At 47.1% G+C, this 17089-nt stretch overlaps 1 protein-coding gene across 2 annotated transcripts in view; it reads left to right on the top strand.

The window, feature by feature from the left end:
* The window catches only part of L3MBTL4 (L3MBTL histone methyl-lysine binding protein 4), a 447392-nt gene that overhangs the window by 414771 nt on the left and 15532 nt on the right, over nucleotides 1-17089 (top strand). The window contains exon 17 of one of the 2 annotated variants that reach the window (XM_047828726.1): nucleotides 11427-12977. The exons of the other annotated variant lie outside the window; for it this stretch is intronic. Coding sequence (XP_047684682.1) covers nucleotides 11427-11506 — 80 coding nt within the window. The 3' untranslated portion in view covers nucleotides 11507-12977. Of the gene's footprint in view, nucleotides 1-11426; nucleotides 12978-17089 lie in introns of those variants that run through there. 2 annotated transcript variants of the gene reach the window in all.

Raw genomic sequence — 17089 nt, forward strand, 5'->3', positions numbered from 1 at the left:
TTTTTTTTTGAAGGATTTGAATTCAAACACTGACTTGAGCTAAATATAATTTGTATTCCCTCTTACAAAACCAAAAATTTGGAAGATACCAGCAGGCGTGGTGAATGTATCATACAGAGCCCCTTCCACAATTGTAGAATTGCTTTCTTGTGTGGTCTGTTATCACCTCGCCTAAAATTCTATTCGTGCTTTAATTACCTTAAAATAATGTTTATTACTGTCAGAATTTGGCCATTTAGGGCACAGAAGTGTTCATCCAAGAATGTCATTAGAGGAAAAGTTCTGCTCATGTGCCTGCTGTAATGAAACCATTCCCCCTTCCCAGGCCCCAGATTGGCTGTTGCATGGTAGCATCTGGCAATAAATCTCTGCTGTTTGGGGGCAGATTCTCTTGATTAGAGGTCTGACAATCACCAGAGTAATTCATGAGATGACTTTATGCAAGAAATTTCATGATTTCTAATGGCTTCTAATGGTTTAATATTTTAATGTAATTACGCTTAATTATACATTGTAATATGCATTGGCCAAGCTTGGGAACTGGGTCTTAGTAAAATGTAGCTAATGGAAAATTTTCCTCCAGCTTTTTTTAAACAAGGAATTAAGTCCTGACGTGAAACTGAATGCAAATCCAACAAGCAGACTCTTGCCAGAGAAAATATTGGCGTAATACATTTGAATGGCCCAGTTTGTCAGCTCGCTTGGCTAAATCCCCAAATCATACACTGTTTTAGAATTATTTCAGAAGTTCTATTTCCCACCTTTCCACTAACCTACTTTTAGTAATTTCTGTTTGGTTTATGAATTTTTATCAACAGGCAGTCTGGGTGAGGGAGATTTGGGGAGACACACGCAGAATAATGTTACTTATTATGATCACCAGTAAAGGGGGTGAGGGAGACAGAGGCGAAACTCATGCCCTGGGCAGGTTTGGGGGTGTCATTTATCTATGCTGCCCACGGTGAGTGGATGTAAAGACAGAATAAAGAGCAGAACTAAAATATAGTGTGTTCCCATTTCGCACGTCCCCTCGAAGCTAAGCAGTGACGTAGTGTTCGGATTCCATTTGTGCTGTCCTTGGGTTTGCAGACAGTCGGGGCTTGAGCAAGGGAGGGCGGTGGATACATGTTAGGATTCATATGAATGTGTTAAGGCTTACATCTCATTGTACTTTTGAGAAATAAAACCATTTTAGAATGCCCTCCTGCTCTCTATTCTCTCCTCCCTCTTCTCACTTCCTGTCACCTTCTCTTTCCCCCATGGCACTCAAAATACACCGAACATAAGGAGCACAGCACCTCAGACCCTTCCCGGCCCTGAGCCTTTTCAGAAGCACGGTGGCAGCTATTGGGCAAAGGCCCCTTGAGGCCGGGTTACCCGGAGCCCAAGCCAGACTGCAGGCCCCGGCCAAGCAGCAGGACCTCAGAGGCACCCGAAACACACGGTACCAGACTTCTCGCTGACGGGAGAACATTCCTACTTGCTTTTCATTTGGGGGTTGCTCACTCCCTGGCCTGGAAGAAAAGGTAGAAAACGAGAGAGGGGTCATTCCTGACATTTACATAGTGCTGTCTCATACAAGTGATTTAATTCCCTGAACAATCCTGTGTCACTAACTCCATTTTCCAGTTGAAAACACGGAGGCTCTGGGAAGCCGGACATCTAGGTGAGGTTTACATGGCGAACGCACAGTGGTCCTGATTTCGCACCCAGGTCTGTGGCCCAAGTTCATGGCACCCTGCACATCACCATGCCAGTCACAACAGCCAGACGCACACATTCAGGCAGTTCCCCAAATAGGACAGGCTCCCACTGGAACAGAACTCTCGTTTTGTTTTTAGCAGATTTTAAGAGTGCCTATTTTGAAATCTTTGCTTAAGGGCACATTCTAATGTTTAGGAAAGTAAAAAAAAAAAAAAAAAAAAAAAAAAAAAAAAAAAAAAAACAAAGAAAGAAAGAAAGAAAAAAAAAAAAAAGCCCTAGCCACCAGAGGCAAGGAAGGGAGATGAAACCTTCCTCCAGAGGCTTCCAGGGACAGTTTTTTAAAGGCTACCTCATCTTATGACAACTGCATGGGAACATGGACATGTAAACCTGGTAGAGATGAGAAAACAGCATTAAGTTAACGGCAAGAGCAGAGATATGGGAGTCAGATGCTTGAGTTTGAGCCCTGTCTCTGCCATTTGCTAGCTCTGTGACTGTTGACAGGTCACTGGGCACCCTGTGTACCGGGAACCGCGGGGTCCCACAGGACCGAGGCGCAGCTCAGACACCATAGCATGTGAACTGCACTCCTGACCCAGTGAAAGACTCCACAGGGGAAGGGTGTTCTCATTCGTGTGTATTCCCAGCCCGTGGCCTGAGTGGGACACATCAAAGGCACGCACCTCCTTCCACCTCCTTCAGCGTCTGGAGCACCATCTTATTCTCGGGTGAACCAGCTGCTCCAGAAGTACACGTTTTGTGAATCGGTCACTCTCTTTGAACAGGTCGCTCTTAATTGCAGACCCAAATCAAGACTACATTATTGCCCCCTAGGGCAATTGCTGGCTGGTCCTAGGTCAGTGCGCCCAGAGTCACTGCTACACCGTGTCCCTCTCTGACCCTCAGCAGCATCCACTCCCCCGGTGCCAGCCACAAAGTCCGCCCACTGAATTAGCCTGTCTCCTGCTGTTCGCCTGCAGTGTCGACCACCCCTTACTCAATACTCTACTCTCTCTGTCGTACGCATTCCACCCCAGTCCTGGGTGCTGTAAACTCAGCCCCACAGACGTCAGACGTCAGGCTCTAACTGCCACCTCCCGGGCAGATGAAGAACTCCCTCAGCGTGCTGTCTGCCTACACCCCCATCTCCAGACCAATTGTCACCTCTGGGTTGACAATATTCCTTGTAATTTCAGTCTCCTGAAGTCCCGCCGTGAAGGCCGTGTAATATAGTCGTTTGAGAGCACAGACCAGGAAGCCAGACAGCGAAACCTTCTAGAAGGTTTTGTAGGCAAATACCGTTCCCTGTCTGTGCCTCATTTTCCTCACTTAAAAAGCTGAAAACAGTGCCTGGCACACAGCAAGTCCTGCCTGCACGTGGGGCCTCATGGGGTGGTGCCAGCTTGGGGAGGCAGAGGGAAGGAGGGACCAGGCTTTAGTGCTGGGAACAGAACGAGCAAAACCATTTACTCAGTGTTTCATACTATATTGTCCACCAGCAACAGTAGCTTCCCTCAAGGGCCATTTCAGGTCAGCCTTAACTAAGGCCCATCTTCTGGTTTCCCGCTGCTTCTCCCAGTATCGCCTGTCACACCATCACCTCTGCCTCAATCTGTTATGTACTTCCGTCCCAGCGCATGCTTTGCCTTTCCGTCTTCACTCGTTTGCCTTGGGCTCTCATTTGAACTTGGAGTAGGTAAGAGCTTTCTACTTAAATTTCAGAGCCGTTTATAAATAGGTTGCTTAGTTTCAGCCAGCAGGTAAAAGCTTTCATTAAATTGTTCCTCCTTCCCATAGTGCTATTATGTGGAGCTCTCAGAAGGGAAGAGTTAAGAATGCTATTTTCCTAGTCATTAAGGAAGCCCGGTTTGAGGCCCAAGCTGCTGTTTTCCTTTTCCCTACCTAGACTTGACCAATATGACTCTGACGGATCACCTACACCCATCAGGTTTTCCCCCCTCAGAACGCTCTCCTGAAGTCACCTAGATCATTATCCATGATTCAGGACCAAAGTCCAACAATAATTCAGAAACAGGGCTCAAAGTCACTCTGCACACAAATTATTTTAGCATCTCCATTAATTTCCTCACCAAGAGAGAAATGGGAACACAAGCAGCAAAAGCTACCTTTGATAGAATAATAAATGAAGGTGAGGGTTGGGGGTCTACCCAGATGTCTCCTTTTCAGTGTTCCTTTTTATTTTTTTAAAGTTTACTTATTTATTTTGAGAGAGAGAGAGAGAGCGCACAAGCAGGGTAGGGGCAGAGGGAGAGAGAGAGAGGCTATGCACCGTCAGTACAGAGCCTGATGTGAGACTCGATCTCATGAACCGTGAGACCATGACCTGAGCCAAAATCAAGAGTCAGACACTGAACCAACTGCGCCACCCGGGCCCTCCAGAGGTCTCCCTTTTTCTATTCAAAATTGGAAAGGGAATAGCCTCTGAAGTATTGGGAAAGGCGTTTTCAGTTTTATACCCAAATATTCAGTTATACCAAGGATTTCTTGCATTGTTACAGTTACATAATTAAGCACGTGTAACATTTCCTTTGGAGTTATATTCACTCGTCAACATCTTCAGTTTTGAATGCCATACAGAAACCACTAAAAAGAGGAAGCTGTAAAAATGACTGAACAGCAGCCATGTTTAGGTGGCACATAGAAGTTGTAACTAGAGATTTGAGTAGGGAGTATTCTAGAATAAAGTGTAGCCCAGAGATGGGCTTCGGCAGTGCTGTCACCCTTCAGAAATGCAGCCACAGTGATTTATCCTGGCATTCCCCCCAGATTACACTGGTATGGCCTCATAAATTTATGTGGCCTTAGAAGAGAGTTTCAGATGATCTTGCTGTTCCCAATGAGAATAAAATCTGACACAATGCAGCCTCACTGTGTAATTGAGGAATATTGAGTATGAGGCTATCAGTTCAAAAGGAAGACTGGAGTTTGGAGGGGCAGCCTCATTCCCTGAAAGGTCAAGGTTACTGGGGAGGCAGGAGGGATCTTCTGACCTCAGAGACTTGCTGTTTCTCATTTATTTCAGACACATTTTCCATTGCCGCCGTTGCGTTCTGCCACCATTCAGTCTTGTTCTCGATGTTTTCCCTTTCAAATGGTTTGTTAGAAGCTCTGCAAAATGTTCGTAAATATTACCCCTTACAACAAACAGGGCTTTGAGAGTGTGGTGACAGCTTACCTGAGTTAGTCTTCTTCAAACACAGGCTGTATTACAATTCTCTTCTCTTCTGCTGTTTTTAATCCCCACTCACCCACACAAAGAAGCAGATATTAGCAGCTTGCCTTTTGTAGTTGATGATTAAGAACAAGATTTTGTGATTGTTTGGGGTGTTGGTGTTACCACCTTGTTCTCTTAACTCGTTAGCAGAGATGCGGGTATCTTGTGTCTGAGTAATCCTGAAGCGTTCGGTCCTTCAGACATCACCTTACTTGAATGACAGCATTTTCACAAGATCTTCAAGAGGAAAGTAGCCTTTTAGAGAAAATTACTGATTCCAAATGCATTTGCATTTTCAGCAGAGGTTCAAAGCATGGTTATGTAGGCGAGTGTCATTTACTTGAGAAAGAGGTTTGCCGATATCAATACAAGGGAGGCGTTGCCTCCATGTTGGAAATGCAGGCCTCAATTAATGACAGACCGTGTGTTTCCTTGTGATATGGGCAACATTTCTTATGAGGCTCCCATTACAAAGTCCCATCAGCTCATATTACTGTCCGTGTGCAGAAAGGAAAGACCCAAGGAAATTGCCGTTTCTGCTGAGGTAGTAGGGCCCTCAGCCCATTTCCTCAGTTGCCCCTTGGTTGTTAATTGAATTTCTGAGATGACAGGTTTGAAGTAATTACATAGAAGTTACCTAGAAATAGTTGCTCAGTAGTTACAGTTACTAATACTCATAAAAAATATAACTTTTAAATTCTGCATCATTTTATGTATTCACATAAGGGAAAGAATAGTCAATGAATCAGTTCCAGGATAAATCATACAATCTCTCATCCCACCACATTCCTATTTCACTAGACATGCATGGAATACATGTGATCGCTTTGACCCAATCCTGTGCACATTTTTAAAATGACAATTACACTGTCATTTTGCGAGGTATGATGAACGTGTAAACTTAGCATGCCTCAAATGTATACCGTAAATACAATAGGATCATAAATGTATGATGATTCTTCTGAGCTTTAATTTATCCTGGTTAGTTTTTAAATCTGCAAAGAGCATATTTTTCTATCAGTATTTTCTAGAAGCATGCCCGGTTGGCTGTGTGCTACTAAAGGCTGTCAATTTCAGGTGGCAGTGACCTGCTTCAGACTAACTGTATGTTCTTGGCTCCTGTGCTAACACATCATCAAGAAAACACGTCTGACTGTGTCCACAGCTCGGTGGATCTGGGAAATCAGTTCTGCACGGTGCAAAGAAACCACCACACTAAATGAAGAGAGCAGATTGCCCAAGGCAGGCATGCAAGGGGCATGTGGTCAGGAAAATGTGAAAAGGGCAGGGCAGCAGGTGCAGGACCAAGGTGCAGGGGGAGTGGCAGCCTGCGTAGGAAGAGGGGGGCACAGGTGTTGCTCAGGTGGAAGCTGATGTCTCCATGGGCTGGGCTCCCGATTTTCAAAAGACAGTTGAAACGCAGACCGTAGTGGCTGATCGGGTTCCATCATTATCTCTTAACTTATGCCAGGTACTTGTTCCTGCCAGCTGTAAGTTTGGAGTGTTGTCTTTCCAAAACACACCCACACATGTACACATGCAGGCACACAACCTGCAAACAGTACAAGCTTCCCGTTTTCTTGAAGCTAATACATTGGAAACAGTCGGATATATTATCCGTGGATATTGGCGTGAAGTGATGTTTGTTTGGGGACAGAAAACAGATGATTGGCCAGAGCAGCTTTTGTGTGACTTAGAACCCAGAGTCTGACAAAACTTGAGTCCCATAATGAGGAGCACAGAGTTATCCCATGTGTTTGTTATCTTCTCCGGAACAAGTTGATTTTCTCAAATGTTGGTGTAATTTAGTGTTTCTTTTTATATTTCTAATAATTTTTAAGGATAAGACTGAAGTCTACAAAATACGAAGCTCACTAATTTCTTCTTATAACCAGGACAGCTAGCCTTAAAATAAATTTCCGGTTTTTGCCCGTGTATCTTCCGCTCTTTGCGACCCACTGTGCCATCTGTAACTGACAGGTGAGAGCAGGCCAAGAAGGGTGAGGACCCAAAGGGGCCGGGGACTCGTGCCACAGTGCACGAGAACATACGCATGCTTTGTGCAAACACAGAAAACCAGGGACGCGGGCAGGAGGGGCTCCCCAGAAATAGTAGGGAAATGTGTGGGCACAAACACAAGACACGCTTCCCAGACCGCGGCTGCCAGGGATTTCTGCCTCCCTGGCCCTCATCTCAGTGTTGACGAGGGAACCAGAACAAGGACCAAGAGAGCCCCCCTCTTCTGGGTGCACCGCTGTGTGTTGCTTCTCTGAAAGCAGAGGCTGCACTGGAAATATGTACAGCTCCTAAAAAAAGAAAATATCCCCTAAGCTGCTTCCTCATTGAATTTGCCCAAAAGGGAAATGAGAAAAGAAGCCCACAAACTAACGTGTCAGTGTGTTCTCAACAAAGGAAGGGATCACAAGTAACGCATAGGATGAACACCTGAGAAGGGGAGGTCAGTTTTGATTCAAAAAGGGGCAGCCCAGCTTCTGCCAAGTCGCTCCCTCTCCCAGAGTGGGAGAGAAGGCGGGGGAAGGTGCCTCAGAATGGAAACTGCCGGGCCGTCAGGCCTGTCCTGGGCTGGAAGAGTTCCCCCAGGACCACTTTCAAAAGAGAACGGCTCATCTGTGGGGAGAATGGAGCACAGGAGCCTGTGAAAACAGGCTGGCTCCCAAGACACGTAGACCAGCCACTTGGACCTCAGCACGCCCCACGATGCAGGCTGATTTCTCTGACTCTCTCTGTGAACACGTCAGCACCTCCAGAAGGGGAGTCCTTGGCACTGCTTCGGAGGGAGCGTCTGCACTGTGCTCCTCGCCAAGGAAGGAGGCAGTTTTCGTGCCAGAGACGGGAAGGCCTGAGCAGCAGCTGAATTCCCAGGCCGAGGCGGGCGGGCCCCGGGGCTCACTCGCTCAGGGCCCTCTTGCCAGGCTGAGCTCCCAATCCCTGTCCTCTCCAAGGCTCAGAGTGCTCTTTTGATTAGGTCTGCACAGTTTCTGCGTAGACTCTCTGGAAGCACGTTTATTTTGAGATAAATATCCGACCGTCCTTCCCATGGATCTCTCTGGAGCTCTGTTGTCTCAGTGTTGCAACATGGTGGCTTCCCTTATTAAAGAAGAGGCGAGTCTGTCTCCCCGGGAGTGATCAGACCCCAGGATCCCCACCTCCTGTAAGTGTCACTCCTGCTTCTCACCCTTTAGACAAATGCAGAGGCAGTGGCAGAAAGAACCCACTCTCGAAGGATCAGAGGAAAGGAATGCCCCTACTGTGGTGAGCTCTGGGGTCAGTATCCCAGCCCTTCCGTTGCCTGATGAATATCTTTTGCCGAGTTCCTTAGAGTGTCTGAGACCCTTGTATTATCTGCAAAAGAGACTTAATAGCACTGTCCCCATGAAGTCACGTGGAGTAAATAAAACCAGCAGTAAGAGGCAACCAGCAAGTATTTGTCCCCTTGGTCCCCAGCTGGCCCCAAGTCGGCACTGGTGCTGGCAGAGGGTGCTGAAGCCCTGGCGGGGTACTGGCAGCCCTTAGGTCCATTCCTCGGGTGCCGTCTCATCGTTCTGATTGAGTGCTCCTGGCTGGGAGTACAGTGCTGTGCTCTGGGCTGGCTGTGCCTCTCTGTGGGTCTGGGAATCCGTGGAGTCCTCAGGAACTTTTTGACCTGAGGCTTATCTGAAGTTGGGCACCCGTGGACTGCGTGTCCCGTGGCTGGGAGTAGGTGAGTGCAGAGAAAAAGGAGGCAAAATCCAGTGAGGTGTTCCCTCACGGCCTGCGCACAGTAGGGAGCCTCCAGGTCCCCATCAGTCAACAGGGATATATGTGTTCTTCCTCCTCACAACGTATACCTGCCCGGCTACTTGTCAACAGACGGCCGTTGAGTGCCTCCCGTGTGCGGGGTGCCACAGTAGTATGCTAGGTGGGGAGCAGCGGGGGCAAAGAGAAATAATACACGTGTCTTCCCACCTGGAGGCAGGTCGTGTAAGACTTGAAGGTTTGCAACATATTAGTTCACTCGTCCCTCCCTGCCTCTACGTTACAGAAGCTGAGAAGCAGCTGACCGAGTACAGAGCCCGGCACCCACACCTGCCTGGGCTCCGGCACTGGTCGCATATGCTGCCGCCCTCGGGGCAGGTGCCCACGCCATGCCCTCAGCTCAGAGGGTTTGCCTCCAAATCCATTTGCCTCAATCCAGTACCACCATCCAGGGCTGGAATTAAGATACAATTAAACTGTTTCTTCATCATGCTCGGTACTGTTTTCTTCTGGGTCATACTGACATGTGCGTCAACGTGGCAGGGCCTTCCAGATTTGTGAATGCCAGCTCCAGTAGGGTTCGGTCTTCTTAGGACTGCATGTGGAGAGCCGGGATAGGAAGCGAACAGGTAGGGGATGCCCGCTTTGAGAAGAGCGACTCCAGTTCTTGGTCAGGTTGGCACCCACGTTCATTCAATTATGGCCTCACTTTTGCAAGTGAAGGAAAATGGTCCTGCCGAGGATAAAAAAAATACACGCTGAGTGATTGGGTTGTAGTATTCAATCGAAAGAAGCTAATTAATGATGTCTCAAGCTGCACGAAGCAGATATTAAACCAAAAGGTCACCCTTCAGCCATCAAAAGATATGCTGCCCTGAAATCTTTTATTGGATGACTAACATATCACAAGTTAATATGGGTTTTTCTGCATGTTTGTTAAAATGAAAGTGGAGGGGGGATACCTGCTCCTTGAGTATCAAATTGAGATGTTAGTAAGATTCCATATCACAAACAATTCTCAGCTTTTTCAGTAATGAGTATATTTGTCAAACGAGAGCCCATGGGATGGAAACTCATTGTTTTCACTGGCACAGACCAGCTTGGCATTTGCCACGGCGTTATCTGTCTCCGCAGTGAAATTCCTCAGATGGCTCCACAGTCAGCTTGGGTCTTACGCACCTGTACTCCACTGTGCCGGCCACGGGGGTGCAGGATGACTTGGAAATGACTGCCCTTGAGTTTGTACCCCACTTAATCAAAGCCTGCAAATAAACACACAATTTCAATACAGAGTAGCAAGTCGGGGGAGGGGGCTGTCCTGGAGGAGCCACCCTTAAGAAGCATGACACACACCCCCGCCACCCCCACCCCCACCCCCCACCCCCACCCCAGCAGGCTGAAGAGAGGGCTGGGGACAGTGACAAGGCCTCAGGGCCTCTGTGTGAGGAGCCCTGAGCATCTGAGTGCGGAAGCTGACGGATAGACTCCTGGCATCAGAGACCCCTTAAAAGAGAGTTTGCTGCAGTAGGACCAAAAGGAGCAGCTATAAAAAAAAAACCCTGCCCTCAGGAATAAAAGCCAGCAGCTAAATCCCTTCACAGACTGGAGGACTGAGTCTCACTGTGGGGACTTCGTTTTATTTGCCACTCTCCCTGCTTGGTAAATGACTTGTCCCGTCAGGATCCTGTTGTGTTTGGCCGTAAACTCGTCAGGAGGTGCCTCTGTGAAGGCAGCGAGGCCAGAGAAGCCAGAAAGGCTGTGCCCCATAGGCCAGCGGGCGAGGGCAGGCGGGAGAAGCGCCCTGAGGGCCAGAGGAGATGGGAAGGCCGCTGAAGGAGAAAGAAGCAGCCTCAAGTGCCTGCAGAGGGGCCAGGGAAGAGAGAGAGATGTGCGGGGGAGAAAGGGAAGACTGCAGCGTCTAGCAGAGGGTGGATACAGTTTGGGTGCCCGCTGAGTAGGAGCTGTGAGGAGACGCTCCGTCAGTAGGGAAGAAGGCCAGCAGTGGGCTGCGGGGCTGGATCCCCGCCTGTAAGGAGCGCTACTTCTCAGTCTTCAGAGACGTGACAGCGAGGACATGCAGGAGGGGTGCCAGGGGGAACGGCCAGTATGAAGGCACCTGCCCAGAGGGAAGGCGGGCCCGGAGTGCACAGGGACGGTGGGCTGGGTCACTGACCTTTCACTGAGTGAGGGAGCAGGGCTGAGAGGGAAGGCCAGTTGGCTCTGAGCAGAGGTGATGAACTGTAAAGCCCAAAAGTGGGGCATTGACGACCCTCGGAAAATAGACTCCATAGGGAGTCTACAAACTTGAAAGCTCTTGTGTCCGTCCTCCCGCTGGTACCTAGTCACCAGTGAGAAAAGAGCAGCCGGGTTACCACAAGCTCCTTGAGAATTTAGTGATGGAGGGGTGTGCAGTGACACTTTTCGACAAAGTGGCTCTAAATCTGAGTGGCTCCTGATCGAGTTTTGAAAGCCATTCTTTGTGTTTGTAGTAAGCGCAGACAGTTCCTACTTCCCTGATACATGCATTTATTCATTGAGTCATTTATTCACCAACGCTGCAGCCACTGAGCGTCCCCCGTTCCACTGTGTGCCAGACCAACGTACAGCTCCAGTGTCACGGCCAGTAATCCGTGACGCCAACACCGGAGCTCGGGCAGCCGTCTCCAGCAGCACTCCCCCACCCAAGTGGGCAGTGTTTAATCTCAGGTCTTCTGTCTTCCCCCTCTCTCAGGGTTGTCGGTTGCCGGGGGCTGGGTGGGATGCAGGCTGCCTGGAGCTTCATCGTCATCGCGTCAACATGAGTCACGTTAACTCCATTCAGCCACCCAGCCCTTCCTGCACCAAGTGTGGATCTTGAGAGACGCCATGAGTCATCACTCTTCCAGACTGCACCGTCCAATAGAAATACAACACTAGCCATGTGCGAGCTGCAAGTTTTCTAGTAGCCACATTTAAAATAACAAAAGGAACAAGGAAAGTTAATTTTGGATGCCATTTTATTTAACCCATATCCGAAATATCATTTCAACATGTAAATCAAGATTACAAAAAAAAAAAAAATGAAGGACGGATTTTACATTCTTTTTTTTTTTTTGGTACTAAGTCATCAAAATCCAGGACATGTACCCTTACAATGCATCTCAGTTTGCACTGTCCACATCTTATGTATTGCATGGCCACATGTGGCCAGTGGCTGCTTTGCGGACAATACACAGATCTAGAACATGCAGGGGTCTTCATTCTCCTGATTCTGTCGATAAGGCCACTGGGAAGTCCCTAACAATCTCTGACATTTCTGTGCTTTGTCTTCCACATTCATGTAAAACCAATACAGAAGAAACGGGTTTGTGATGAGGGAGGACTAATAACCACAGTCCTAAAGCACTCTGCAGATAAAAATGTATGGATTCCAAATAACATGGTTATGAAGAAGTAGAACTTGGGTCAGCAGACCAATCACCCCACTTGTTTTAGTAGTAACGTAAGTCACGGTTAGGAACCCGCAGTGGGCCAAGTTCCCGCTGGGAACTGAATGCCTGTTCAGGTGTGTTCCCACACAGCACGGATGGCATGGTTGTCTCACCAATGGTGTTCGGGATCCCCTTGTTCTGCTTTTCACTTTCATTTTGGAGAAACTGGGAGGTAAGAAAATAGAAATGAGAAAGGATTGAGTGAGTCAAACCCCATTACAATCAAGAGGAGATGAGTTAGCATAGAAATGAGGGCTCCAAGCATGTTAAGAACAGAGGCCTAGAAACAAAGGGATCACGGGAAGAAAAAAGGTTGCAAACTGTCAAGCCCCTTTTGAACATTTCCTTGCTCCTCCAGGAGCAGCCACTCCTGGAGCTCGGTGCTGCAGGCGGAGTAACTTCTCAGTGAGTGCTGGGTACATTGAGGAAAGTCAGTCCGGGACTGTCACGGATTATGCAGTAGGCCAGAGAAAACGTAATCAGATATGGGGACCCATGGCAATTTTTTTTTTTTTTTTTTTTGCTTCCTCCTTTTTGGAACAGAGAACACAATAGAATTGCTACCCCTTTCATTGAAGAGAAGGTTGCTTGTGAAATGGATCTCTGTTTTTAGTGGGATTAAAAATAACCTGAGACCCAGCCATGCAGCCTCTGGTTACCATTTATGACTCACTTGCTACAGTTTTGTTGTGTGCGCTTTTGTGAAGAAACAGCCATATTTTTAAAGAGCATTTCCATAAAGGATTTTTCTCCCTTTGTGGGGGTAGAGCAGAAGTTGGAAGAACCAGAGGGGCAGAGAAGAAATCAGGGACCTACTTTCATGTTATTTTCAGATGAATTAAAAACCTTTTGTCTCTAAATCCTCCAGACTTTGTTTAAGTCCGTGGAATGGGGAGGCAGATCGTGCTTGTACACCACAGTCATGCGTCTGTTTGATCATTTCACCCGAGAGGCAGCCCCTGAGTCACACGGCATCCACAACCGGCCTGAGCTGGCTGTCCCCGTGGACTGGGAGAAGAGGGCCTGTGCCCTGTGAGGGTTTTCCCATTCAAGAGCAGAGAGACTCTGATCTCCTCGGGGAGTCCATTGGAGTCGAACAATTTACTGCCTCTGCAAGAAAAGTAATGACAACGTTTTTGGAGATGGGATTATTTTCTCCTCTCTGAGTGGATGCCGATCCATGGCCAAGTGCCCTGGAACGCTAGTTAGGGCGTCCCCGTATCCTGGCGCTGGACACACACGGCTGAACCCCCTGGCCGTGGGAACGGGCGATGCTCCAAACCTTGAAGCGACTTGACTGGAATCCTTAAACCCATCATTATAAATTTTTTAAATTCATAACACCCAAAAGAAACACCGAGAGAAAAACAGAGGCAAAAAAACCTCTTCCAAACTATTCTACAAATGGCAAACCACGGAGGTGACAGATATCACGTGCTCTGTTTTCTGGAAAAGGAAAGACATTTTAAATGTAGGGGTATCTTTCCCTATTGTCACTCACTCATTGGTGTTAAAGGCAAAGCCAGGATTACGCATGCATTTCCTTTTCTGGTGCAAAAGGCATTTTGATTAATTAAAATCTTAAAACCTGTAAGTAGGGGGGCTGCTTTCGCAGGCTGAGTTTTCTTGGCTGACCTTTAGGGGAGCTGGCTGGGAATCACTGCTGCAGTGAGGCCGTGTAACTGTGAAGCAGCCCATATCCCTCCGCTGTGTTAGGTGGACAATGGGTTGGATGTCGGGCCTGAGGGGTGAAGTCCGTAAGTTACCCGGTTAGAAAGACCCTTTGTGTCCCCTGCTCATGGCGGGCACCCTCTTCGAATCTAGATGGCTCTGCTTACTCCAAGAGCCCCAAGACCGAATGACCTGATCGTTTTCATTTGATAATAGTTTCTGAAGACAGCATATACTTTTTCATCATAGGCTTACGCTTTTTAATTTATTAGCAACCATTCAGGGAGTATCTATCTAATATGACATGAGCTGTGCTGGGCTTGGTAAAAAGTTAAAATCAGCATGTTCACATTTGATAAAAATGTATGCAGATTTTTAAGTGGATATTTTCAAAAGTCTAATTTTATGCGCGGAATTTAAAATAATGCAAATCACCCCACATTTTAAAAGTCTGTCAAGAGCCACATAATTTCAAAGCTGGCAGGCTGCACGCATTTTAACCATGTTACCCTGTTGCTGCACATTGGCACCAGCCTGCCTGGGCAACAGATGCCCTACCCAGCATCACCGGTGGCCAGGGATCCCACACTCATCGCCTTCCAGCGGGATTCTGCACGTCATCTTGGTGACCACTACTCTGTCCTTTCAGGACCACTTGGGTGTGAAATCAGAACATGGCCTGGAGATCCTGGGTTTCAGCTGAATTTCAGCTTTCATAGGTTTTAGGCATATCCAGCCATGCGGGCTTTGGAAATTTTATACGTCCGAACATTCACTATTGTTAGAACTTAAAAAATCTTTTTATCTTATGTTTAAAAACAAAATTCGGTCAGTTAAGCATCCAATTCTTGATTTTGGCTCAAGTCATGATCTCACAGTTTGTGAAATCGAGCCCCAAGTTGGGCTCCATTCTGACAGCACAGAGCCTACTTGGGATTCTCTCTCCCTCTCTTCTCTCTCTGCCCCTCCCCCACTTGTGCACACACATGCACACACACGCACACACTCCCTCCCTCTCTCTGTCTGTCTCTCTCAAATTAAACATTTAAATTTTGTTTTTAATTAAAAAACTTTAAAAATAAAAATGGGCACCCGGGTGGCTCAGTCAGTTAAGCATCCAACTTCAGGTCAGGTCATGATTTCCCAGTTCGTGAGTTTGAGCCCTGTGTCAGGCTCTGTGATGACAGTTCAGAGCCTGAAGCCTGCTTCAGATTCTGTGTCTCCCTCTCTTTCTGCCCATCCCCTGCTCTCTCTCACTCTCTCTCTCAAAAATAAAATAAATATTAAAAAATTTTAAATAAATAAATAAACAACAGAAAATCCAAAATTCAACTTTAAGTTGTAAAGATCTTATTGGCTTTATTCAGCAATTTGTGAACCGGGCAGCTTCCCATCCAGCAGATAGAAAGGAGCTCCAAAGAGCTGTACAAAGTGGGAGATTTTTATAGGCAGAAGGGGGCAGGGACAAGCAAAGGCAGACTGTTTCAGGTAAAGTCACCTTTGTTTGGGAGATGGCAGGGATGTGTCAGGCAGATTACCTCACCAGGAAACTCCAGACTGACTGGTTGAGATTATATTCCTGGGAGAGGTGGAAACTAGGAAACGAGGAAATTAGGTTCGGTATGAACTCTTGGTTTGCTGATGTGGGCCTGACCGCAAGCAACTCCATTTTGAGCTTGTCTCTTTTATCACACTTGTAACAGTAATGTAATATCTGACATGATTTGAATATTCATTATACGCCAGAAGCTGTTCTAATTCCAACAACTCAGTGGGATGTCAGTGTTATCATTACCCCAATTAAAAAACCTTGCTACATAGAAGCTGAGTATCTCATCCAAGGTCGCTCAGCAACTGTGTGGGGACCAGGTTTCACCACTAAGCAAGGTGATGTGGACCCTTCCCTTCCCCCACCCCCCACCGTGCCGCAGTCCTCTGAGGCAAGCCCATCCTAGCATTCTCTCAGCTAGACATGAAGATCTCACCCCAAAATCATCAGCTTTGAAGAAATTGGACCTGGAAAATGGTAAAAGAAGGCAAAACAACCACCATAAAACACTCTCCAGAATGTATTCTCTGTCTTCTGTTACTACTGGAAAATTAGTCTTGGATTGTGTTAACTTGAGATAATGCATCATCCCTTCATAGAGCTTCAATCCTGACCTCAAGGAGCTTACAGTCAAGTTTAAAGTAGCACTTAACCACTTAACGACTAGTTACAGCATGCTGGGGACCACACTATGGCCTTATGCACATTTCCCTTTCCCCTCCCGCCAGCTCTGGGTGGTACACGTTCCCAATTCCAGTTGTATCTTGGAGTTGGCAGACTGGTTCTTCCAAACTCCCTGCTCACAGACTCCCTCCCTAATCTAACTCTTGTCTTTTTGAGCAGGAAGGCTCAACTCTCAGTCTTCCCATTTCATTTTGTAAAGTTGATAAGAGTAGAATATTATTTGTGCTTAGCGTGTAACTGATTCTGGCAAGCATTCCCCAAAACGTGAGGTTGTAGGTACACAGACAGGAGCCCTTTATATCCATGGAAACTCCAAGCCGGTTGGGGGAGTGGGCACCCCAGCAAGATGGTTGCAAACCTGTCCCCACTGCCATGGCACGACTCAGTTTGTGCCACAGAACCTATTCTCCACTGAGTTCTGTTCATCCTTTGAGAAATTTGGCTTTCACCTCCCTTCAATCAAATAGTTTGATCTAATAGGGACACAGTTAACTGAATTCAAAAGCCATAGACAGCATAAAGCCTCCTGAGTTCAAGTGCGTAAGATACAGCTGGAGCTCTCTACCTTTCGTTGTAACCTGTGGACCATCTTATTTCTTGAACTGACCGACGGCTCCTGTCTCCCAGGGCCCAGAGCCATGAGAGGCAGCATACCAAGGAGCCCCACACATTAGATGTATTTCCAAGGGGACCCCTTGGCTCCCAAGGCAATTTGCTTCCAAAATTACAGTGTGGAAAATTTTCTTGCTTGGGAGCACAGTGGTTCTTTTACATTTTTAATGCCTTCAGCTTTTATTTGTGAATCACAGGAATCTAATCACCATCACTCAACATCTTTGCACCTCCGAAATATAAGGCTCGTTAATTGTGTCTTCTCAGAGTCCTATACATTTTGGAAACTATACATGATTGATTTACCCAGGGCATGGGTTTTGAGATATAGATGTGATTTTTTATTTTTTTTAAGTCCGCGCTATTTCAGCGAAAACAACCAATTGATTGATGCAGTGATTCTTTTCC

This window comes from Prionailurus viverrinus, chromosome D3 (genome assembly GCF_022837055.1).
Source record: "Prionailurus viverrinus isolate Anna chromosome D3, UM_Priviv_1.0, whole genome shotgun sequence".
NCBI lineage: Eukaryota > Metazoa > Chordata > Mammalia > Carnivora > Felidae > Prionailurus > Prionailurus viverrinus.